At 41.5% G+C, this 17,160-nt stretch overlaps 1 protein-coding gene across 1 annotated transcript in view; it reads right to left on the reverse strand.

Annotated features, from left to right (window-relative positions):
- Positions 1 to 17,160, reverse strand: part of POGLUT2 (protein O-glucosyltransferase 2) — a 116,306-nt gene that overhangs the window by 8,180 nt on the left and 90,966 nt on the right. Inside the window, exon 8 of the mRNA XM_044285641.1 lies at positions 10,852 to 10,941. Within this exon, the coding sequence (XP_044141576.1) occupies positions 10,852 to 10,941 (90 nt within the window). The remainder of the gene's footprint in view (positions 1 to 10,851; positions 10,942 to 17,160) is intronic.

The following is a 17,160-nucleotide window of genomic DNA, read 5'->3' on the forward strand; positions in this document are numbered from 1 at the left end:
AAACCTTATGTTCAACCCATTGTACCCTCACCTTTGCCTCCTCCTCCGATTATGGTTGATGGGAATCTTGAATTTCAGGTCTCTAGGATTGTGGATTCTCGTCTTGTCCGCGGTTCTCTTCAGTACCTTGTTCATTGGGAGGGTTATGGTCCTGAGGAGAGGATGTGGGTCCCAGTGACGGACATTAAGGCTTCTAGTCTCATCAGGGCTTTCCATAGGTCCCATCCTGAGAAGGTGGGCTCTGAGTGTCCGGAGTCCACTCGTAGAGGGAGGGGTACTGTCACAACCAGACAGCTGAGAAGCTCTGACAGAGGCCTTTCAGAACCTCCTCCTTGAGTTCTCTTTGTTGTGCTGTTCAGTTCCTCATCTCGTTAGCCTCTCTCAGCTGTCATGGAGTTGGACTGATTGCATCCCTTTAAATTCCGCCCCATAATGCATTACTGGGCGGCTTATACTTCTTCCTGGAGTGTGTGTGCATGCTCATCCTGTTTTCCTGTCTGCTAAAAAGTTAAGTGCTGTACATTTATCTGTTATTTTCTGTTTGCTCGATCCCAGGTGACCCTGACTCCCTCCGTGTCTGGTGTAGGGAGCCGGTGGTCGTGTCCCCTCACTATTGTAGGGTGTTCAGGGGTAATATAGTCGAGGTACGTGGCTATGCAACCATCCACCTCTGGGATCTTTGCATAGGCTGAGCAGCCAGGGAAAGTGCTAGGTCTTGTGCAGGGGTCTCCCCTTGGTTCCTTAGCTTTGGATCCAGTGAGTCATATATGCATGTTGCTTTGTCTTGTTTCCTGTACACCGTCCGTGACATCGGCCCTTTAAGACTGTAATAAATGTGGTTTGACGGTAGCAGTTTATCCGTCAGTAAGCAGCTTTACAAAAGTCGCACATCTTTACGAAAAAGTCGCACGTTTTTATGAAAAAGTCACATGTTCTATTAAAAAGTCTCATAAGATAAGCATGGTCCTCACTGGAGTGAAATTGCAACTTTTTTGCGACTTTTTAAATAGTCTCAATAGTAAATCTGTCTAGAGATTCATTTACATAAGAAAACACGCCCACTTTCAGAAAACTGGCGAGCATAGTGCAGAGCAGAAAAAAGTCGCAAATTTTTGCGCAGTTTAAACGATTGCGCAAAAATTTGTGACTTTTTCACTCCATTATTCTGACTTGAGCTAATGATAAATCTGGCCCTAAGAGTGGCTTCACTCCCAGCAACCCAGATATACAGGGAAACCTGTCATTTAGGCAAAATTACAGCATGTGTGATTATTATTATTATTTATTATTAAAGCGCCATTCATTCCATAGCGCTGTACATATGAAAAGGGGCAGGGGTCAAGTCCTGGGAAAAAAAGTGTGGGAACTCACCCAAGATCCACTGCAACCCCCCCCCCCCCTCCAAAAAATAAAAAAGCACAGAAAATCTAGCATGCTGTAATTTGTGTCGCTGCGGACTAAAAAATAAATTAAAAAAATAGCACTTTTAGAAAAGTTTGTCCTGGGATTCGATCTCATGACCTCTACACAGCAGAAGCAAGGCATATGCCCTCACAGCTATGAAAGCTGTCTAGCTTGCTACTTAAAAAAAATATATATATAAGACTTCTACTGTAGGTAACTTTGCCCACTGTGTATGGATGTAGCAGAGCTGGGTGTGTTGGGGCAGCTGTCATGTGTATGGTTGTACACTAGGTATCAGTACACAAGGTATCAGTAGAAGTATCAGAAAAAGAAAAAAAAACACTTTTAGTTTGTCCTGGGATTCGAACTCATGACCTCTACACATTACAGGCAAGGCATTTACCCTCACAGCCATAAAAGCTGTTGAGGTAGTTGCTTAAAAAAAAAAAACTAAGACTTCTACTTATACCTAGTGTACTGATACCTAGTGTACAACCATACACATGACAGCTGCCCCAACACACCCAGCTCTGCTACATCCATACACAGTGGGCAGCTGTCATGTGTATGGTTGTACACTTGGTATCAGTAAACTAGGTATCAGTAGAAGTCTTATAAAAAAAAAAAAAACACTTTTAGAAAAGTTTGTCCTGGGATTCGAACTCATGACCTCTACACATTACAGGCAAGGCATTTACCCTCACAGCCATAAAAGCTGTTGAGGTAGTTGCTTAAAAAAAAAAAAACTAAGACTTCTACTTATACCTAGTGTACTGATATCTAGTGTACAACCATACACATGACAGCTGCCCCAACACACCCAGCTCTGCTACATCCATACACAGTGGGCAGCTGTCATGTGTATGGTTGTACACTAGATATCAGTACACTAGGTATAATTAGAAATCTTATATTTTTTTTTTTTAAGCATTTACCTAGACGGCTTTCATGGCTGTGAGGGTAAATGCCTTCCTCTGATGTGTAGAGGTCGTGAGTTCGAATCCCAGGACAAACTTTTCTAAAAGACATTCTAAATGATCTCGTAGTGAAGGAGATGATGTCATTAGGGGGCGGGGCGCCATGAGAGGAGTCGCAGGCAGCGGCACCGCACAGACAGCTTCCTCTCAACTGAAGCCGCCCCTCCTCCCTTAACCTGCCCTGCACAGTGCGCTCCGTCTCCCCCTGTGAATCTGATTCAGCCGTGAAAGGGCTGAGGCTGAAAGGGAACGGCGTTCCTGCCATGAAAAAAGTGCAGGAACGCCGTTCCCATGCGTTCCCCCTCCACTCGACCCCTGAAAAGGGGTATACATACATAATACAGACAATTGCACTAAGCATGAACAAGACGAGTTACAAACTGGTATGGAAGAAGAGGGGGCCCTGCCCGTGAGGGCTTACAATCTACATGGTATGGGAGAAGGACACAGTAGGAGAGCATAAAGTTGGTCATGGCGGTGTAGAGGCAGCAGGGTCACTAGTTGTAGGCTTGTCTGAAGAGGTGGGTTTTCAGGTTTCTTTTGAAGGATTACACTGTAGGTGAAAGTCTGATATGTTGGGCTAGCGAGTTCCAGAGTGTGGGGGATGCACAGGAGGCGATTGTGGGAAGAGGTGATAAAAGGAGAGGAGGTCTTGTGAGCATAGGAGATTGCGTGTGGGGATGTATCGGGAAAGTAGCTAAGAGATGTAGGGAGGGGACAGGTTGTGGACAGCCAGTGAAGGGATTGGCAGAGGGGAGAGGCAGAGGAGTAACAGGGTGAGAGGTAGATTAGTCAGGCAGCAGAGTTGAGGAAAGATTGGAGGGGTGCGAGAGTGCTAGATGGAAGGCCACAGAGGACTCAAAGTTGAGGAAAGCGTGTATGCGGGAGATGTTTTTGAGTTGGAGGCGGCAAGTGGTGGAAAGGGCTTGGATGTGCGGTTGGAAGGAGAGGGCAGAATCCGAGGTCACTCCAAGGCAGCGGACTTGGTTGATCGGGGAGAGTGTGCAGCCATGATCGTGATAGATAGGTCTGTTGGGGGGGGAAGGGGGGTTGAGCAAGATGGGGAAAGATGATGAATTCTGTTTTATCCATGTTATGTTTTAGAAAGCAAGAGGAGAAGAAGGAGGATATGGAAGATAGGCATTGTGGGATTCTGCATAGTAAGGTGGTGATGTCTGGACCAGAGAGGTAGATTTGTGTGTCGTCAGCATAAAAGTAATACTGAAAGCCATGGGACTCTATGAGTTGTCCCAGGCCGAAAGTGTAGATAGAGAAGAGCAGGGGTCCTAGGACAGAGAGGGAATAAGACGAGGAGGTGGTGTGAGAGAGGGAGACGCTAAATGTCCGCTCTGTGAGGTATGATGTGATCCAGGAGAGGGCCAGGTCAGTGATGCCATGAGATGAGAGAGTTTGTAACAGAAGGGAGTGGTCGACAGTGTCAAAAGCAGAGGACAAAGAGGGAGCACTAGGAGAGATGAGAGGACAGTTCAGAATGGACATGTTGTTCAAGTAGCTTTGAGGCATATGGACGAAGTGAAATGGGGCGATAACGGGACAAAGAAGATGGGTCAAGTGAAGGCTTTTTGAGGATGGGTATAATGGTAGCATGTTTAAAACCAAAGGGGAACACACCAGAGGTTAGTGATAGGTTGAAGAGATGAGTTAGGGCTGGGATAAACACCAGGGGCGTAGCTAAAGGCTCGCGGGCCCTGGTGCAAGAGTTCAGCTTCGGCCCCCCTTGACTCAGTGTTAAGTGGTCAGGGGCAGGGAAGCACAAAACCTTCGTGCTGCCTGAGGCAAAAATTGAAATGTCTCCCCCCATGTTAAATTCTTGACTTAAAGGGGTTATCCCATCATAATGATCACTGTTAAATCTGTTAATGATTTGACAGTGATCATTTTTGTAAATATACTTTATTAACAAATTCCCACCAATTAGGATAAAATTCATCCCCACTTACCTTATTGTTGTGACTCGGTCTCCCCTGGTTACGACCACCGCTCTTCTCCAAAATCCCGATGGTCGCGCTTGCCCAGAAGACTCCTTCTTTTCTCCCGGCCGGGCCGCTCGCTGTTCTGAACGCGCACGCTGCCACGCATGCGCGACGGTGACTTCTTCCCGGCCAGAATAGTACAGAGCTGCTGACGCACACGCCGGCTCTGTACTATACTGGGCAGGAATAAGTCACCATTGCGCATGCGCGGCGGCGTCCGCGTTCAGTCCAGCGCACGGCACGACCGGGAGAAGACTTCAATCAAGATGAAGCCCGCCCCCAGCCAGAATCCAGGAAGTGAACGCGCGGTGGCAGCAGGTAAGTTTAAAAACGCAAAGTGGGATAACCCCTTTAACTGCTTCCGTCCAGCCAGAGGTGTAACTTGACCAGCATGCACTTTCTATAATACCGGTGTCTTCTTATGCACCACAAGGGTCTTTGGGGCCCCTCAGGCTCCTGGGCCCGGTAGCGACTGCTACCTCTGCACCCCCTATAGCTACACCCCTGATAAACACTGTTGTGAGGTTAGAGATGAGGTAGGATGGGATTGGGTTAAGTGCACAGGTGGAGAGATGTGATCTGGAGAGTAGAGTGGAGAGTTTTTCTTCTGTAATGGTGAAGAAGCGAGTTTTGGGAGAAGAGGACTGGGCAGTTGTGTAGAGGGTCTATGCACTGAAGCTTTCTCTGATGTTGACTATCTTTTGTTTGAAGTATGTGGCAAAGTCCTCAGCTGAGATGAGAGGAGAGGGTGGGGGCACTGGGGGATGGAGAAGAGAGTTAAAAGTGTTAAAAAGTTGTTTAGGGCTGTGGGCCAGGGAAGATATGAGAGATGAGAAGTAGGCCTGTTTTGCATCAGCGAGTGAGGATTTGAAAATGAGGAGGGATTGCTTGTATGTGGTGAAGTGATCCTTAGAGTGGGATTTCTTACATTGCCACTCAGCAGCCCTGGAAGGTTGTCTGAGTTTCTTGGTCAGGTTGGTGTGCCAGGGTTGTCTGCTGATTTTTCGGGTTTTGTTGTGTGTGAGGGGGCCAACAATGTCCAGAGCTGTACTTATTGTGGTAGGTTGGTGGCAGTATCTGGGTCTTGGAGGAAACAAATGGTAGAGAGTGTCAGAAGAGAGTCAGAAAGCAAGCGAAAGTCGAGCTGTTTAATGTTCCTGGGGAGGGGGGGGGGGGGGTTGTTAGTGTGTGGAACGGGGAAGCAGCAGCAGAAGAGACCAATGAAGGGAAGGTGAGTAGGTTGTGGTCGGATAGGGGGAGAGGCGAATTAGAAAGGTTAGATAGGAAGCAGAGGCGGGTAAAGGCAAGATCCAGAGTGTGACCATCTCTGTGGGTTGGAGCGGGAGACCACTGTGAGAGGCAGAAGGAAGAGAGTGATAGGAGTTTAGAGGCGGCTGAATAGCAGGTGTCAATAGGGATGTTGAAGTCACCCATGATGACAGTAGGGATGTCGGCAGAAAGAAAGTGTAGGAGCCAGGTGTTAAAGTGGTCAAGAAAGATGGTGGCTGGGCCTGGGGGACGATAAATAACAGCTGGTAAATGACAGCTGGTTGGAGGGAGAGTAGTAAAGGCAAACAGAGTGTACTTCAATGAAGTGAGTGTAATGAAGGATGGCAGTGGAGTTGGGCTGTAGGAGCAGGTGTCAGATAGAAGACCAACTCCTCCACCATGTTTGCTGCCGGGGCGGGGGGTGTGAGTGAAATGAAATCCGCTATAAGAGAGTGCAGCAGGGGAGGAGGTGTCAGAGGGTGTCAGCTATGTTTCTGTGAGACCCAGAAAGGAAAGTTTTCGAGAGATGAAGAGGTCATGAATGTAGGACAGTTTGTTACAGACAGAGCGTGCATTCCATAATGCTCCTGCAAGAGGAACCAAAGGAGCAGGGGTCAGAGGAATGGTTATTAGGTTTAAGGGGTTGCAGAAATTTGTATTAGGAGGTAGAGGTGATAGTGGGGATTTGCTGAGGGGGGCCTGGATTTGGAGAGATATCACCAGCAATAAGGAGAAGCAGAGAAAGTGTTAGTAGGTCAGAATAAGAGTTGGCATGATGTATCTGTGTGAGTTTGTGCAAGCGGTCAGATGAGAAGGTAAGATGGAGGGAGAAATGAATAGTTCCTTGCTGGTTGAATGGATGTGGGGGTATTTCAGGAGGTTTTGGAAAAATGGTAAGAGTAAGATGAAAAATGGAAACATTGATGAAAAAAAAAAGTTTTATATTTTTTTTTGTATAGTGACCAACAAACTTCTATAGCTGGGCAGTATAAGAAACTTATCTACATGCATGCTTCTTACAGCTGGCTTATAAATACGTAACAGCCATTTGTAAATTTCAGACAATAAAAAAGTGGAGGTTTTAGAAGCCAGAAGACTGTGGTATCTGTAAAGTGGGCAATATATGCTCAGATTGGTAACTAGTGGATGAAGTATCACGAAGACCCCATTGATATGAAGTATAGAATCCAGTGTCAAACATAGTGTACATACAGTGCTGGGAATTTTTTGATGTTTTCATAAATAAGCTAGAATGCTGTAAATCACTGTTCATACATACAGTTAAAATTAATATGCATGCACAACACAAATTATAGACACTCTAAAAATAAAATTGAATCAAATGTGCTGCCTTGCCCTGTATTATTACAATTAGGCATTTTGCCTGTTATTGGTCTTGATTCACGCAAAACCAGCACTGCATTTGTATTTAATTGCTTGGTATTGTAAAAGTGAAGGTTAAACCAATAAACGGAGGATGTTAAATATTAAATCGTTTCAAGGTAATAGATTTTACTACATATATCATAAAAAAAAACTAAAAAGAATCTTAACACTATGCTGTTAAGTAGTAGAAGAGGAGTTAGTCAGCAGGAATATTAGCATATACCTTAAACACCTACCTCAAACACTAATGACAAGGTATCTAATTTACCCAAGAAATCCTTTATTACAATATTACATCTTAGAAGAGAAAGGAGAGCCCAGTTTATAAGGGTCTCAGATTAAGGGAACATTTACACGACAGTGTTTTTCTTCCGCGTCCGTTCCGCAATTTTTGCAGACAATGCAAGGACCCATTCATTTCTATGGGTCCGCAAAAATTGCGGAATGCCTTTCATTGTCATCCGTGTGCTGTCGGTTCCGTGCGTCCGTTGCTTTCATTTTAGAACATGTCCTATACTTGGCCGCAAATTTGCGGTCCGTGGCCCCATAGAAAGTCATTGGGTCCGTAAAAAACTATTTCAGTTTTTTGCAGACCGTGAAAAACGGATGACACACGGAAGCACCACGTCCATATTATATGGACTTGCGGAACGGAAACGGAAAGATAACTGAAGACAAACAGAACACACGGATCCGTGATTTGCGGACCGCAAAACCAACACGGTCGTGTGAATGCTCCCTTAGGGAGGAATAATACACTTGAGAACTTCATTATGAGGTGGTACTATAAAAGTGAGATATATCCAAGGCACCATAGAATAAAGAACATGCACTTTTAAGCTGTATTTTTGGACACTTTTTCAACAAAGGATATATGCTTCATGAAGAACACTGCTTGCATTCCTTGGTACAGGTAAAGAAGCTTTATGCATGAGAAGTAGAAAATGAACACATAAAAAGACAAAACAAGTAAGAAAAAGTATGTAGCCAGTGTCTACAGGAAGCTGTGAACTACATAAAAAATAACCTGGGAGGGTATAGTCTCTCACGCAACATATATATTACAAGGAATTTAAAATGTGCAAAAGTAAACCAAACTGACAAATCATGTGGCCTTGGTATTCTAAAAGCAAAAGAGAAGAATGCTAAACTATAAAACTTCTAGTCCTACATTATAAATACTGCAAAAATGTGTGGCTCTACTTGCAAGCTATGAGTGGGAACTTTAGGTAAATTAATATCACCACAAACGGTAAAAGGTTATTTTAGAATTCTGGAATTTACATGCAAAGATTTACATAAACCTTCTTTATTAATGTGGCAATGGTGGTCATATTATAAAGGATTAATAAGATATACATTGAGAATAAAAGGTTAATTTATGCAATGTACAATGTCTAAACTAATATAAAAATGCCTGCTCTAAAAATATCTATTCTAATAGATCTGAAATAGACTACATTATGGTGATTTATTTCAGAAGTTTTACCTCTAGTACTTTTTTCATATTTTATGTTGCGGCCTTGTGCTACAATAAAAAAAAAAAAAAAAAAAAAAAAAATATCAAGTTTTCCTCCATAATTCTGCACCCCATGATGAGAAAGTGAAAACAGAATTTTAGAAATTTTCACAAATTTATCAAAAAGGAATAAACTAAAATTTTGCATGGATACTGCTTTTAATCATCTTGGAGATGTTTCTCGACTATGATTGGGGTCCTCCTGTGGTAAATTCAATTGATTGGACATGATTTGGAAATACACACCCCTGTCTATATAAGGTCTCACAGCTGACAATGCATATCAGAGCAAAAAACCAAGCCATGAGGAGGAAAGAACTGCATGTAGAGCTCATAGAGAGGATTGTATGGAGGCACAGATCTGGCGAAGGGCACAACAAATTTCTGCTACACTAAAAGCTCCAAATAGCACAATGGCATCCATAATTCTTAAATGGAAGAAGTTTGGAACAACAAAGACTCTTCCTAGAGCTGGCCACCCCACCAAACTAAGTAATCGGGGAAGAAGGGCCTTGGTAAGAAAAGTGACAGGGGCGGCGTTGTGTGTGTAGGTGTGTAGGCACCTACACACCTAACGCCACCTCTGGGCAATTGCTCATTTGCATATGGATTAAACTGCGTTTTCCTGCTGGTAAAAGTCAGAAGAAAATTACAATGGTACCATTTGAATCATGGATAGGTGTGCTATAATGTCATATTTAGGTGACAGACTCTCTTTAAGAATTATGGAAGCCACTTTGTTCTTTGGAACTTTCAACGCAGCACAATGTTTCCTTCAGATCTGTGCTTCCACACAATCCTGTCTCTGAGCTCCACAGGCAGTTCTTTCCTCCTCATGGCTTGGTTTTTGCTGATATGCATTGTCAGCTGAAAGACCTTATCTAGACAGAGGTGAATTTTTCCAAATCATGGTCAATCAACTGAGTTTACCACATCAAGTTGTAGAAAGATCTCAAAGGTGACCAAGAGACATGGGAGGTCCCCAAAGCTAATTTTAAAGTGTTATAGCAAGAGGTCTGACTACTTATATCCATGAGAAATTTTAGTGTTTCCTTTTTAATACATTTGCAAACATTTTTAAAATTCTGTTTTCACTTTCTCATTAAGGGGGGTTGAGAGCAGAATGATGGGGAGGAATTAGATATATATATTTTTTTTTTTTCATTTTAGCACAAGGCTGCAACATAAAATGTGTAAAAAAGTAAGGGTCTGAAGACTTTAGGCTACTTTCACACTTGCGTTTACATTTTCCGGTATTCAGATCCAGCAGAGAATCTTAATACCGGAGAAAAATGCTTCCGTTTTGTCCACATTAATTGTCAATGGGGATAAAATGGAACTGAACAGAACGGAATGCTTCAAAATGGGCCCGGATCCGTTTTCTCAGACACAATAAAAAAAAGGATCTGTCCCCCATTGACTTTCAATGGTGTTCATGACAGGTCTGTCATTGCTATGTTAAAGATAATACAATCGGATGCGTTCATAACGGACGCAAACGGCTGTATTATCAGTAACAGAAGCGTTTTTGCTGATCCCTGCCGAATCAGGCAAAAACGCAAGTGTGAAAGTAGCCACTGTATACATATATTACCTAAACAGAAGTAGACCCAAGCATATCACATACATCTTATCTAGACTACTGTGTACATATAACCCAGAAGTGGCTATGTTTAAGTAATCTTAATCTGTAAAATTAATCTAGATTTGCAAGATACCTAATGACCAAGGTTCAAGGTGTCTTGATGAAACATGAGATAAACCAAAATAAAACTACTGTCGAGCATAAAGTTACTTCGTAAAAACCATATAAACAGAGCTTGATAACAGAATCAGATAATCCGTCAGGACAGTGTGGAACAAAAGTGATCTAAAATTACAAGTCTCAAACTGTTGCAATAAAGATAACAAATACATCTCAAGTAGTAACCAGAACAGAATTGTATAGTCTGGAAATGTGCTTGATATGACTACAAAATGTTAAACGTGATCTGCGACTGAAGGCCACTTCATACTAGCTGAGAATTGGCCAGATAATTGCTAACAAGAACTCTGTGGTTTTTGTCCTGACGCCTCTCTGCATGTTTGGCGTGCTGCGGCCACATCTCCGGCCCGTCCCCATGGGGTCGGGGTAGACTTCTGGCAACACACGTGTGCAAACGTTACTACGGATCCGGCAGGCTGTTCCCCCTGCCCAACGCCAGTGTGAAAGACACCTAATCCATCACAGAGTGATAATAAAATATATACAGGCCTAGAGAGTTCTGGCGCATCGTTATTTCAGAATAAAGCTATAACTTACTTGGAAAAGCTTAAAATAGTAGCAGAAAACATGATCACCCATTAAATTGTTTCTTGCAAACTGTTGTCCAGCTTCTGCAATTTTTTTAGCCTAAAATAAATATGTGAATGGATAAAATAATTGTTAAATATAAATACACATTAACAAATCTAAATGCAAAGGCATATAAAATATGCAGGTCTGAATAAAAGTGTATGAACAAATTTTTTTAAAAAAGTATATAGGGTACTATACGGCTACAACTAAAATAGTATACTGTGTAAGGCAAATGATTTGTATTAAATCTGAATCTAAAGTGATTTAATTTTTATTTATTTTTTTATAACTGGAATCCAATATTTAACCCCTTAGTGACGAATCACATACTATGTACGTCATGATGTGGTGTTAGTTATCGCATCATGACGTGCACAGTACGTCATGAAATGAAAGTGTCACCGCAAGTATACTTGCAGTGACATAGGCATCTTAACGGGTGTCACGGACAGCAGAGCTGTCCGGGCACCAATCACAGCGGTCCCTGTTTCCTGATCGCTGTGATTGGTCACTCAGATCTGAGTGACCAATCGCACCCCGTCCTGCTTGCCGGCAGGCAAGAATCATCCAGCGCAGCTCCGATCTCCTCATTGTGACAGTTACACTTCAGGAGATCGGAGCTGCGCTGCCCTGGTCTCCAGTCAAAGTGCCCCAAGCAAATAACCCCCCCCCCCCATGCCCCAAACACACACTGTTCCCCTGACACCCCATCCTCCAACCACCCATCCACCCCACAGAACTTCAGTGTTTTTTTTTTTTTTAATAAAATAGTGTACTATAGCTAGCCAAGTAGCTTGAAATAATTGAGGTTAGTGTTAGAGTTAGAGATCATGCACACAACCGTATGCCCTCCGAGACTTACGGTCTGTGAGCGGGCCATATTTCCTGGAGCGGCATACATAGTGCGCACGGGAGCGCACAGCATCATAGATTACTACCATGCATAGTAACCTATGATGCTGTGCGCTCCCGGGCACAGGATTTCTGCCACTCCAGGACATATAGCCTGCTCACGGATCGTATGTCTCGGAGGGCATGAGCTCAGAGACAGGATTGTGCATGAGCGCATAGGCATTTAAAAAAATAATAATTAAAATGTCATAATAAATATATATATACATATATATATATATATAAATTACTGGTAATGAGATAGTTTTAGTTAGTTCACCAGAGTACTGGCAGTTAGCTAGAAATAGTTTAGGCGTTTGAAAAAAAAGAAAAGGAAAAAAAAATATACAAAAATATTATTTATAAAATTACTGGTAATTAGCCGTAGTTAGTTAGCCTGAGTACTGGCAGTTAGATAGAAATATAGAAATAGTTCAGAGTAGTGTTAGGTTAAGAGGTTTAAAAAAAATCCCCAAAAATATATATACAAAAAAATATAGCGGTTTGAAAAATAAAATTTTTCAAATATACAGTGGATATAAAAAGTCTACACACTCCTGTTAAAATGTCAGGTTTCTGTGCTGTAAAAAAATGAGACAAAGATAAATAATTTCAGAACTTTTTCCACCTTTAATGTGACCTAAACACTGTACCACTCAATTGAATGAACAAACTGAAATCTTTTAGATGGAGGTAAGAAAAAAATAAAAGAAAAAATAATGTGGTTGCATAAGTGTGCACACCCTCCTATAACTGGGGATGTAGCTGTGTTCAGAATTAAGAAATCACATTCAAAATCATGTTAAATAGGAGTCAGCATACACCTGCCATCATTTAAAGTGCCTCTGATTGACCCCAAATAAAGTTCAGCTGCTCTAGTTGGTCTTTCCAGAAATTTTCTTAGTTGCATCCCACAGCAAAAGCCATGGTTCACAGAGAGCTTTCAAGGCATCAGAGGGATCTCATTGTTAAAAGGTATCAGTCAGGAGAAGGGTACAAAAGAATTTCCAAGGCATTAGATATACCATGGAACACAGTGAAGACAGTCATCATCAAGTGGAGAAAATATGGCACAACAGTGACATTACCAAGAACTGGACGTCCCTCCAAAATTGATGAAAAGACGAGAAGAAAACTGGTCTGGGAGGCTACCAAGAGGCCTACAGCAACATTAAAGGAGCTGCTGGAATATCTGGCAAGTACTGGCTGTGTGGTACATGTGACAACAATCTCCCGTATTCTTCATATGTCTGGGCTATGGGGTAGAGTGGCAAGACGAAAGCTTTTTCTTACGAAGAAAACCATCCAAGCCAGGATACATTTTGCAAAACCACATCTGAGGGCTCCCAAAAGCATGTGGGAAAAAGTGTTATGGTCTGATGAAAGCAAGGTTGAACTTTTTGGCCATAATTCCAAAAGATATGTTTGGCGCAAAAACAACACTGCACATCACCAAAAGAGCACCATACCCACAGTAAAGCATGGTGGTGGCAGCATCATGCTTTGGGGCTATTTTTCTTCAGCTGGAACTGGGGCCTTAGTTAAGCTAGAGGGAATTATGAACAGTTCCAAATACCAGTCAATATTGGCACAAAACCTTCAGGCTTCTGCTAGAAAGCTGAACATGAAGAGGAACTTCATTTTTCAACGACCCAAAGCATACATCTAAATCAACAAAGGAATGGCTTCACCAGAAGAAGATTAAAGTTTTGGAATGGCCCAGCCAGAGCCCAGACCTGAATCCGATTGAAAATCTGTAGGGTGATCTGAAGAGGGCTGTGCACAGGAGATTCGCTCGCAATCTGACAGATTTAGAGGGTTTTTGCAAAGAAGAGTGGGCAAATATTGCCAAGTCAAAATGTGCCATGCTGATAGACTCATACCCAAAAAGACTGAGTGCTGTAATAAAATCAAAAGGTGCTTCAACAAAGTATTAGTTTAAGGGTGTGCATTCTTATGCAACCATATATTTTTTTATTTTTGGTTTTCTTCCCTCCACCTAAGAGATTTCAGTTTATTTTTCAATCGAGTTGTAGAGTTTATGGGTCATATTAAAGGTGGAAAAAGTTCTGAAATGATTTATCTTTGTCCCATTTTTTTACATCACAGAAACCTGACATTTTAACAGGGGTGTGTAGACTTTTTATATCCACTGTATATATCTATATATATAAAGTTGTACTTGGCAGCATAAAAAAAAATCGCTGAGCGTATGTATACAGCAGAGGAGGCATAAGCATTTATCTGTTCTGATACAGAAAGTGCAATTTCGTCATCGTCAGCTAACACTAGTGATGATGAACCACAGGAAAGTCGCAGACGAGACTCTTTGCCTGGCACTAGCGCTATTGACCCCGAATAGATGCCCACAGAGTAATATACTCCGTCTGTTCTAGAATTTAATTCTGTCACAGGCATCTATTATGATGTTATGGGGTTTAGGGGGTTGGAATTTTTAAAAATCTTATCGGAAGAACTGCTAAATTTGATGGTTGAGCAAACCAATTTATACGCTGCTCAATTCATCGCTAGTTACCCCACCTCATATTACGCCAAGAATGGTGTCTGGTGCCCTGTTGTTGTGGCGGACATTTTTAAATTTTGTGGCCTCCTTCTAAATATGGGTCTCATAAAAAAAAAAAAAACACTATGAAATCTTATTGGTCATCTGATGTGTTGTAAAACACCCCAATGTACAGGCAAGTAATGACAAGACAGCTATTTTGCTGACAACACACAGTGCCCCCCACGTGATGACCCCAGCCATGACAGGCTTTATAAAATTAGGACCCTTATAAAGTATTTAAATTAAAAATGTAAAGAGACCTACACCCCATAAAAAAACATTGCAGTGGACGAGTCACTTGTCCTTATTAAAGGCAGGCTTCAAATATTTGCCGAGGAAGAGGGCATGATTTGGGCTAAAAATGTATAAGCTCTGTGAGAGCGGATCTGCCTACACCTATAAATTTAAAGTCTAGAAAAGCAAAGATATCCAGTTTTGCCCTCCTGAATGCCCCCCTTCCCTCAATGTGGCAGGTAAAATAGTGTGGGATCTTTTGCACCCTCTTTTAGATAAGGGGTACAACTTGTACGTCGACAATTATTACACCAGCTTTTCAGGTGCCTTTCAGTCAGAAAGACAGTGGCATGTGGCACGATACGCAGCAATCAAAGAGGTCTGCCCAAGCTTTTTTTTTAACCAAAAATTGAAGTCTGGGGAAATAAAGAGCCTTTGCAATGGGGACATCTTACTTGTAAAATATTGAGACAAAAAAGATGTCCTCATAATGACATCTATATATCCAGACAGTAACAGCCCTGTTCCTGAGCGCGGCACAAATACCACCGTCTGTAAGCCTGTCTCCATACAGGATTACAATAAATATATGGGTGGGGTGGACCTTGCAGACCAAATGCTGCAGCCCTATAGGTCAGGTAATCCCCCATTTGGTATAAGAAACTTGCAGTAGCCCTGTATAATTCATTTGTCATGTTCCAAAAAGCAGGGAACCAAGGAACATATCTTGATTTTCAAGAACAAATCATTAAAAAAAATTATATTTAAGAAGAAGCGCTGAATACTAAATATCAATGTGACACCTGTCCAAATAAGCCTGGACTTTGCATTAAGCAGTGTTTCCGCTTACTTCCCTAGATTATTAATTTAATCAAGTTACTTTTTTTTACTTCTTTTATGCACTTTTGGCCATTTTTCATTTATCATACAATCCACAGTTTTTTAACACTCCACATTTCATTATATTATTAGCCAATTATAGTTTGGAAAATTAGACAAACTCCAAAATGTAAAAATAAATTCTCGTTATACCCCTAGATGAATAACGTAAAATAATTTTTTTTTTACTACACCCCTATATGAATACTTTAGGGGTGTCGTTTACAAAATGGGGCCACATTTTGGCGTACCTCAGAGTAACTTCAAATGCGACACAGCGCCTGAAAAGTATTCCAGTGAAATCTGCCACCCAAGAACCATATCGTGCACCATCTGTTCTAAGCTCTGCCGTGCACCCACACAGCAGTCAACAACCGCATATGGGGTGTTGCCATATTTAGGAGAAAATGGGTAATACATTTTGTGGTGACTTTCTAGTGTTACCGCTTGTGACAATAAAAAACTTGGGCCTAAAGTCAAATTTTCTTGTTGTAAAATATGTATTTTTTCTTTTTTTACAGCCAAGGGTTTCTAAATTCTATGAAAAGCATATTGGGCCAAAGTGCTCCCCACACTGCTTGAAAAATTCCTTGGGGGGGGATGTAGTTTCCAAAATGGGGTCACTTTTTGGAGGTTTCCACTGTGGGGTACCTCAGGGAACCTTCAAATGCGACACAGCGCCTGGAAATTATTCCAGTGAAATGTGCCCTCCAAAAGCCATATGGTGCTTCATCTGTTTTAAGCTCTGCCGTGCGCCCATATAGCAGCCGACAACCACATATGGCGTGTTACTGTAAACTGCAGAATCAGGGTAATATATTGAGTTTAGTTTGGCTGCTAACTCTTGCTGTGTTACAGGAAAAAATTGCTTAAAATGGAAAATCTACAAAAAAAAGTGAAATTTTGAAATTCTATCTCCATTTTCCTTTAAATCTTGTGGAGCATCTAAAGGGTTAACAAAGTTTGCAACATCAGTTTTGAATAACTATAACTTTAGGGGTGTAGTTTCTACAATGTGATCATTTATGGGGGGTTTCTATTATATAAGCCCCACAAAGTGACTTCAGACCTGAACTGGTCTTAAAAAGTGGGTTTTGGAAATTTTCGTAAAATTTTTTAGAATTGTTTGTAACGTCCCCAAAAAATAAAATGACATTTAAAAAATGATGCAAACATAAAGTAGACATATGGGGAATGTTAAGTAATAAATATTTTATGAGGTATCACTTTCTGTTTTTAAAGAAGAGAAATTGAAATTTTGAAAATTGCGAATTTATCAAATTTTTGGGTAAATTTGGGATTTTTTCATATACAGGTCCTTCTCAAAAAATTAGCATATTGTGATAAAGTTCATTATTTTCTGTAATGTACTGATAAAGATTAGACTTTCATATATTTTAGATTCATTACACACCAACTGAAGTAGTTCAAGCCTTTTATTGTTTTAATATTGATGATTTTGGCATACAGCTCATGAAAACCCAAAATTCCTATCTCAAAAAATTAGCATATCATGAAAAGGTTCTCTAAACGAGCTATTAACCTAATCATCTGAATCAACTTATTAACTCTAAACACCTGCAAAAGATTATTGAGGCTTTTAAAAACTCCCAGCCTGGTTCATTACTCAAAACCGCAATCATGGGTAAGACTGCCGACCTGACTGCTGTCCAGAAGGCCATCATTGACACCCTCAAGCAAGA

The sequence above is a fragment of the Bufo gargarizans genome, chromosome 3, assembly GCF_014858855.1.
Source record: "Bufo gargarizans isolate SCDJY-AF-19 chromosome 3, ASM1485885v1, whole genome shotgun sequence".
NCBI lineage: Eukaryota > Metazoa > Chordata > Amphibia > Anura > Bufonidae > Bufo > Bufo gargarizans.